The sequence below is a fragment of the Belonocnema kinseyi genome, chromosome 6, assembly GCF_010883055.1.
Source record: "Belonocnema kinseyi isolate 2016_QV_RU_SX_M_011 chromosome 6, B_treatae_v1, whole genome shotgun sequence".
Classification (NCBI taxonomy): domain Eukaryota; kingdom Metazoa; phylum Arthropoda; class Insecta; order Hymenoptera; family Cynipidae; genus Belonocnema; species Belonocnema kinseyi.
The window spans coordinates 148,525,555-148,535,141 of NC_046662.1; the positions used below are offsets into that span (position 1 = coordinate 148,525,555).

General features: G+C 37.7%; 1 protein-coding gene across 1 annotated transcript in view; it reads left to right on the forward strand.

The window, feature by feature from the left end:
• Positions 1–9,060, forward strand: part of LOC117175643 — a 183,577-nt gene extending 174,517 nt beyond the window's left edge. Inside the window, exons 6-7 of the mRNA XM_033365349.1 lie at positions 8,140–8,561; positions 8,742–9,060. Of these exons, the coding sequence (XP_033221240.1) occupies positions 8,140–8,561; positions 8,742–9,060 (741 nt within the window). The remainder of the gene's footprint in view (positions 1–8,139; positions 8,562–8,741) is intronic.
• The last annotated feature ends 527 nt before the right edge of the window (positions 9,061–9,587 follow it).

A 9,587-nucleotide genomic window follows, 5' to 3' on the forward strand; every position in this document is an offset into this window, starting at 1 on the left:
CGGCTTGTTCTAGCTGTGGTAGAGTAGGCGTTCCGCTTACATAGCTCCTTTTACGGAGTAGTTCAGCATGGTTTCGCAGACGTTGCTGCGAAAAGTGCGATATCTCCGGGTGTTTCTCGTACCACAGAGCATGCAGCCGTGCCATGTAACCCCGTTCACGGGCCACACTCGCATCGTAGCAGTCTAGCAAGTTGTGATTCAGTCGCTCCGTCCACCCAAAGGTCACGAGATCCCGCCGATCTGCGTGTGTGCGCGCGCGCGCGCGCGCGCGTGTGTGTGTGTGTGTGTGTGTGAAGGAATCTGCTGACCAGAATATGCATTTTGAAATTTTGTAGTTAGTATTTGTATAAAAGTTATTATGAACTTACAGGAAAACATCCTTGACATTATATTGTTTCTTTTTATTACATGTTGCTTTATACTGATGACGAATTTTTCGTCAAGTTGTTTGATCACGACAGTTACAATGATACTAACACACTAATAGCTAATTTAGAGGTTAGGTTATGCATCGTTATATATACGTAACTAAAAAAAGTCCGCATAAATTTAAATAAAGTTAAAATTCTACTTCTATTTTGTAATGCGAATATTGGAGATAAGTTTATTGTAAGTATTGCTGAGACTTGAATGTCTATTCTAAAATTAATTATGTGTTTTTATTAAACTTTCACTCGGGTAAACCCGGTGATACATCATAGTCACGGACTAAGTCAAGTGACTGATGAGATAAGAATGTTATAAGTTAATTTACATAATTTAATACGATGGTTGAAACCTCCTGCGATGATGTTGTAGGTATACAGTTACGAGCAGCCACGGGCGTTGGAGGTGACAACAGTCACCTCTGGATGGTTTCTTAGAACTACCATCTGCCACTCCACGGGTTTTTAGTCGCTCGCTTCCTGATGATCAAGAAAGTTTCTTACAATGCGACAGGTGTTTAATAAAACCGCATTCTGAGCTGCTGACAATACCCTACTGACTCCTAAATGTTCAAGATGTTCAGTGCATCTTGCGTGCACATTGCCTGTAGCCGAAATCACAATGAGATGAATGGATGCATGACTCACATTCCTCCATATGGTCTTTACTTCATGCTTTAACTCGCTATACTTGTGGATCTTGATTGTATAGGTTGACTGCAAATTTCGGTTAAGCGGACAAGCAATGTCGATGATGTAGACTCTTCCACCTTTTTTTTCTCACATCACGATGTCAGGTCGATTGGCCCGGATGTAATGATCCGTTTGGATAGTAACATTCCAATATAAGATGTAATCTTCGCTTTCTAAAGCGGGCATTGGAATTTATCTATATAAGGGCACCCATTCTTTTAAGAGTCCTAGGTTTAGGGCAAGTTGTTGATGTGTAATGCCCGCTACATTATTAAGTCTTTGCGTATATTCTCTCTGAGCCATTACACGACAGCCATCACTAATGTGCTCGATGGATTCGTTGGTATATTCACATAATCGGCACCGTTGAACCACGTCTTGATGTAATACGTGTTTGCGATAATTCCTGGTGCTGACAACCTTGTCCTGTAGTGTAATGACGAATCCGTGCGTCTCTGGATACAGAACACCCTTTCTTAGCCAAATTTTAGATGCCTGAGTATCCACTTCATTCTGATCTAACGTGTTGGGGTGCTCGCCATGGATGGCTTTCTGCCTCCATTGTATTTCTAATTCTTCTATGGTTTCTGTCCTGATATTCAAGGCCCCGTCTGAGGACAAATTTAAGGGCTTGTATTCAAGATCCAAAAAGTCTCCTTGAAATATATCCGTCGTAAAGCGTATTGATCTAGTTATCCTTGGTTGTTCATGATTAAAATACTTGATTCTTGTACGTCAGAGCCTCATCGCATGGCTTAGAAAGTCAATAATGCGTGGACAGATTTTGTAAAGTTTTAAGACTTCAAGCAAATAGTCATGCGGAACGGAAGGAAACGCTTGCTTGTAGTCAATGTATGCCATATGTAAGTTCCTTTGATGCTTATGAGCTTGAGTCATGGCAACAGCGTGTATAGTGTCTAGATCTTTACAGCCTCGTGAGTTTTTACAACATCCTTTTTGTTCTTCTGTAAGAATGTCATTCTCGTCGCAATAAGAATATACCTTATCTGCAATGATAGCTGTAAGAAATTTATAAATCGTTGTAAGACAGGCTATCGGTCGAAGGTCAGATGGATTTTGAGCGTCTGGTTTTGCGGGAATCATATACGTAGTACCTTGGAGCATAAAACCTGGCATCAAATCTGGGTGTTCAATGATATTCTGAAAACACCTTGCCAACGCAAGATGCACACTTGTCAGGTACTTGTACCAGAAGTTGTGCACCATGTCCGGACCTGGAGCTTTCCAATTACGTGCCCTCTTCCAGACAACTGAAACAGCCAAAGCTGTGATGTCTGTCAGATGCATTTCTGGACTATTGCTTGCCCTTGCTTCCTCCAGTTTGAACTGTTTTAATTGTATTTTTAAATTGTAATTTGTATTTAAGTTTTAATTGTATTATTATTATTAACAATTATTTAGTCTAATATCGCAATGCGAATAGTTGCTTTGACAGGTGTTCAGGTTACTGACAGCGCGGTTCAGCACTCCACAGCTCTCGGCACTTTGCCAAAATTCAGTCTGCAAATGATACTTTTCCCTAGAGGCCCAGATGTGCACCTACGTTCAGAGGAATACATTTGAGATTTGAAAATGGTTTCAAATGCTCATTGGGAGACCAATGAAATTTGAGATGCAACAAATTGAACACCAGAGTTTTTCTGTGAACCTGGGAAAGACGTAATTGGCCTGAGTGTATAACCGTTTTTATGAAGTTTAGGTAGTCCATAAAAGCGTGGAGCTATACCATTAGTACAGTTCAGATAGTTCTAAGTATTGTCATCTATTACGTCATTATTTCTGATGCTGGTTAAAAGTTCTGTTAATTTAGTTTGAAATTTATTTATAGGATCTTTTTTTAATAATTTGTAAGTTGAGTTATCATTTAATAATTGCAAAGCTTTGTTATTGTAATCTGTTTTGTCCATTATGACACTTTTGTTGCTTTTATCAGCTGAAGTTATTATGATATCATTATTATGTTGTATAAATTTTTTTGTTTTGTTGAAGTTCTGACGTAAAATATAATTATTGACTGTAACATTGTTAATATTATACATCCAATTTTGAGTCCAGTAAACTATATCATTTCTTACTATATTTCTTAAATCTGGTGTTATGTTTTACATATTATATTCAACATTAGTTATCGATTTTGCAATAGGAAAATTTTTTTATTACATGGTATAGCGAAATTTCCGCACAGACTAATTATTTCTTTTAAAATGTCAGGTATAATTTTATCAGAAAAGTTAACAACCCAATTTTGTTAATCTGTCGTTATTTTTTGATTTTGTTGATATCTTAAATTTTCAATTTTATTTAGTGACATTCTAATTAACTTTTCAATAAAATTGTTAAGGAATAATATAGAAATGATTTAATTAGTATGTGCTTATTAGTCGTTGATGCTTACTTACTATGGAGATAAAAGAAAAATCGCTGAAGCCTACGTTGAAATTGCAATTAAATTGTTTGGTATCATTGATCTTTTCCGGATATAATTGATTATATATATGTATATATATATATGTGTGTGTGTGTGTGTGTGTGTGTGTGTGTGTGTGTGTGTGTGTGTGTGTGTGTGTGTGTGTAAAAGGAGTTAAATGACCAGAATATGCATTTTTTAATTTAAATTAGTTTGAAAATTAAAAAATTAAAAACGTCTCATTTACGATATAGGTTAAAAAATCTCCCCTCATTCAGAAATTATTTATGAAAGAGTTAGGTTATTAATTTCGAAATTTTGTAGTTAGTATTTGTATAAAAGTTATTATGAACTTACAGGAAAACATCCTTGAGATTATTTTTTTTTATTACATCTTACTTTATACTGATGACGAAATTTTTGTCAAGTTGTTTGATCACGACAGTTACAATGATACTAACATACTAATAGCTAATTTAGAGGTTAGGTTATGCATAGTTATACATATATATATATATATATATAATTAAAAATTTTTCAAAAGGACAACCGCACGATTTCGCCGGGAGCGGGTGCTAATCTGGAAAATTGCACCCGCTCCCAGCGAAATCGAAGTAAAATTTCAGCCACAACCACGTCTCACAACCGTGAGATAGGTGGTTACAGTCTGTAAAGGAATCAATACAACGATCCAGCAAAAGCCTCGTGCACCCTAAGAACACGGAGCGACCCAAGGACAGCCGCCTTCTGCATTTTTCCCGCAAATGTTTTAGCATATTGTTGACACGCAGGGATGCTTTTTAGGCCATTAGCAAGTGAAAGCTTGGCACCTCCAAGAGCGCCGATGATAAGGACAATTAGCTTAACAGAATATTCCGGGTACAATCGTTGCAACACCCTTATAAGGTCTCGATACCTCTCTTTCTTTTCATTCTCCTTGGTTATGATGTTTTTGTAAGCTTGTGCCGAAAATTCGGTAACGAACATGGTTCGCTTCTCGAAGTCAAGAAGAGCTATGTCAGGCCTCGAGTGAGCAACAGAAACAATTGTCGAGAATATAAAGTTCCAGTATATGCTGCACTTCCCATTCTCGACAATTGAATCAATTTCCCTAGGAGCATTTAGAGGAGTGATATTAAGGTGAATGCTGTAGGAGTGACAGAGATGGTAATAAAGCACTCTTAGTCCCTTATTGTGCCTTTGAATGTAGGTCGTTCCCGCGTGAGTTGGACAACTAGATAGTATGTGAGCTAAATGCTCGGGGTGTGCATGGCACGCCCTGCAGTTATCATCGGGAATGTCTTGTCTCAAAATGTGGCGACGGTATGTTAAGGTGGAAATGACACCGTCTTGGCATGCAAAGATGAAACCCTCCGTACCAGACTTTAATCCGGGAGATTTAAGGAAAGCAAACGTTAGTTTTCAATACATTGACTGATCCTTCACATTTCTTTGAAAGATACCGTGCATCCTCTTATCGAGGAGCTGTTCACGAAAGTTTTTCTCTTGTGCTTTCTTAATCCGTGCTTTCAGGAGTGAGTACTCGAGATAGATAAGATTTGATGCATTTTGCTCACCCCTAATACAGAAGTCAAGTCCGAGTGTTTCAGCAGCCTCCTCCGCTGCTTTGTACAGAAACGCTCCGTTGCCCACTTCTTCGTGATTCCTGATTATTTTAAGAAGATGGTTTCTTCCATTTGCAACTCTATGTGCTGTACCCGGAATAATCCTGTTGTGAAGATATTCAAGACTCAATATTCTGCGACCCCCTTGACGGCGTGAGATGTACAGTCGCGGAACGGAAGACTTACGATACATGCTTTTGTTCATGTGCATAACCTTTTTTGTCCCGATATTAAGGGTTCTGAGCTCGTTCTTCGTCCATGGAATTACTCCAAATGAATAGAGTAGTATCGGGTTCAATTGCCCGAAAAATCCTATTATTTCGGATAGCTGTGAATATCTTATAAAATGTGTTCAGACAAGTTATTGACCTGTAATTCTTCGGGTCAGCTAAGTTGCCTATTTTCGACAAGAGTATTGTGCGCCCTTCTACCAACCACTCTGGAATCGGCTCTTCCGACTTCAAATATGAGGTGAAAATACGGGCCAAATGCTGATGGGTTGAAAAAAACTTCTTCCACCAAAGGTTTTGATACAATCTGGTCCCGGTGCGGAATAGTTCTTCATCTCTCCTAATACTTTTTTCACCTCCTCGGTAGTGATGGGTGGGCATTCTTTATCAGGTGTTATGAGGGCAACACATAACTCCTTGAAGTTATTTATATTTTGTGAGTCTTCGTCCAGGCTATACTAAAGTTCGTAGACTTCTCTCCAAAATACTTTGACCTCCTCTGGTTTGGGTGGGTGTTCAACAGTAACTGGAGGGTCTTTGAAGAGTCGAGATGGGTCAGAGAGAAACTGTTGATTTTCTCTGACCCATCTCTCCCTTCGCTCTAGACTTCTCTTAGCGTCAGATAGTATCCGTATTCTCTCAACAATATGCTGTCTGATGGTCAGCAGCTTTGACTTGTTAAGTCGTAAATCATCGCTCTTCATCTATTGGATGCCTGCCCGCGGTTGGTCTTAGTGTCGCCTCTCTTTCTCTGTTGCCGGCTTGTTCTAGCTGTGGTAGAGTAGGCGTTCCGCTTACATAGCCCCTTTTCAGCATGGTTTCGCAGACGTTGCTGCGAAAAGTGCGATAGCTCCGGGTGTTTCTCGCACGACAGAGCACGCAGCCGTGCAATGTAACCCCGTTCAGGGGCCACACTCGCATCGTAGCACTCTAGCAAGTCGTGATTCAGACGCTCCGTCCATCCAAAGGTCACGAGATCCCGCCGATCCATCGCATTGAATCCATTTTCATTGGCTCCCCCAGCTCTAGATTGGTCGGCAACGTTGGCCGACCGATTGTCGGGAGCTCTGCGCATTCTGTTGTTTTGAATCGCACTTACTACAACTATGTTTGGTGTTGTCATTGTTGTTCCCACGAGAAGCTAGGGAAAGGGGTTCGTCCATCCTTGTAGAGCCCCGCATGCAAGGATAAGGCTGCGTACTCTGAAAGGTCGCCCGGTATCCCAGAGTCACCGTTCTAGACACCTCACCCAGGTGCTATTCAGCTTTCGGCGTGGTTTTCACACCTCCGCTTGAGGGTTAATTCCTTCAGGACGACCCCTGGACAATTGTCGGCGACTGCCTATTTATTTTTGTAACCATATTCAGCAGATACCCTTGGTACAGGGACCCTCTATCCGCAACCCGAGGACGCGTTCGGTGGTTTTGTCATAGGCCCTTCGGTTTGATTCTGGAGGAATCAAAACCGAACCGAATGGTTCTGGTACCGGGAATCGAACCCGAGCCTCCTAGGTGAGAGCCAGGTATATATATATATATATATGTGTGTGTGTGTGTGTGTGTGTGTGTGTGTGTGTGTGTGTGTGTGTAAGTAAAAAAATCTCGCTTAAAATTCAAATACCAAACAATTTAATTGCAATTTCAACGTAGTCTTCAGCGATTTTTCTTTTATCTCCATAGTAAGTAAACATCAACGACTAATAAGCACATACTAATTAAATAATTTCCATTTTATTCCTTAAAGTACATATTTCTTTTTAGAATAAGCCTTGAAAATACCTGAAAATCAGGTTGAAACATGTCGGCACAACATTTTTATAATAAAAAATATTTTTATAATAAAAAAGTTTTTTTTTAACCAAAAAAAGCGGTATATGCCTCAAATAACTTTATTTATCACTTTCCGCAAAAATACAAAAAAAAATACATACACGTATTAACTAATGTTAACAAATGTCTGACATACAATGGAATTAGATGCACAAAAGTTATTATATTTCCACATTTCAAAAATAACTAAATTCGATGCAAGATTTTTTTCACAATTTACTGGTGCCGATTTTTTTTAAACATAAGAATAACTTTTAATGATTGTAAAAAACTTGAAATATCATAAATCAACGCTTCATCATTTATAATTAAAATTTATTTATTCACTTATATGAGTTCTTTTCTATTTAATTTTTTTAAAATTTCATTTTAAATTGAATTATTTTTTTAATCAATATTAAAATCGATCTTATTGATTGTGACTTTAAATAAATTCCAGAAATATGATGATTATTTTCAGATCAGTTACATTTTCTACAGTGCCGAAGCAAACTACTTTCCAAAGATATTCAAAACTTGATTTTCCATGCCTTGAAGAAGACAAGGATAAGAATCATGCTTTTTGTACGTTTTGTAAAAGAGGTTTCTCATTCGAATCTATTTCGTTTCTATTCGAATCTATTCGAATCTACCGTTGAAAGCCACATGAAAAGTAAAAGACATGAGGAATTATTCAATTTAGCTGAGAATTCAGTCTGTATTCCTGCTTCTTTTTCCATGGATTTATCGCAAGGCTCTGGAACTTCAAACCTCTCGTCAACAGCAAGTACTAGTAATTTACCAACACTCACACGTCCAGCTACTACATCTCTACCTATCGAATTGAATAGAAATTCCTCACGTTCGATAACGAATTTTGAGGGCTTCAAATTTTCTAAAGATAAGGTGACGGAAGCTTAAACTTTGTAGTGTTTGCAAACAGTCATGAATCACAATTATTTGCGAAGTGCAGAAAGTGACGTGTTTATTTTCAAACGAATTTTCCCTGAGAGAGAAATTGCTCAGAATATGAGATTACACAAGGATAAAATAACCTGCATCATAGTATATGGCTTAGCTCCGTATTTGCAAAAACATCTCGAAAATCAAGTTAAATTTCTCGAATGTATTGTCTTCTGTTTTGACGAGAGTTTAAATAAAATAGCACAGAAAAACCAAATGGACTCGCATATTCGTTTTTGGGACTATGAAAGAAATCAAGTAACTTCTCGGTATTTAAATTTAGTATTTCTTCATCATACGAAAGCTACTGATCTTATTGACGGATTCATGGCTGGACTCGTACAAATTAATCATCAGGGAGTTTTGCAGATATCAATGGAGGGCCTAATGTTAGTTGGAAACTTATTCGCCTATTTAAATCGGAGTTGCAAACCAACTTTGATTCACTGCAATTGTTGCAACTAGATTAATGTGGACTACATGTAGTCAATGGAGCTTTCAAAACATACATTCGAAAGACAAATTGGAACGTAGTTGAGTTTTAAAGGGCCTTTTTTAATTTATTCAAGGAAATACTTTCACGCGGCGGTGACTTCATTGAGATTACTGGTTGTACAGAATTCTCTCAACACCTGCCTCCAGTATATAGTAGCCAAACTACTAGAGAAGTCTCCTTTAAAGTATCCTTTGACAAAAGCATTAACCTTTCTTAATCCTGCAACAGTAGCTTTTGCTAAAACATTAGCAGAAGAGAATTTACGCGCAGCCTTAGACATTCTTCTCAGCGCCAATTTGCTTCCCGCCAGTGTGATTCAGAACGCAGACCGAGAATATAAGACATTATTGTCAGATTACTACTTACTTGAACAAAAGAAGATATTCTCTTAGAAGGAAATAAGATTAGACAAGTTTTGGATGCAACTACTTTCGACAACAAAGGGAAGAAAAAACAGAAAATCTGCAAAAAATATTAAAGTTGTTTTTCATATTGTCTCATGGAAATGCTTATTTGGAAAGAGGATTTTCCGTGAACAAGGAAATTCTCATTGAAAACCTAAAAAAAGAAACCCCAGTGGCAAATCGGATTTTGAAAATGATTGGCATGTTTTGATATATTTATGCGATGATTTATGTATATGTTTTTATGATATGTGATGTACTTATATCAAATGATGCATGATTTCCTATAATATGATATTTGAATTTATCCTAATTGAAATGGTGCTACGCATACGTGAATATCAACATGTATTCATGTATCATAATTCAGTGATAAAAAGAAACACGTGAACAAAACCAAAACGGAAATTAAATAGAAAAATTTCACCTTTAAATTGTTAACATTGATTCAGAGATTAAAAAGAGTATAATGGGATTGCGTTAAAATAGAACGAGAAAATTCGAGCAAATATGAT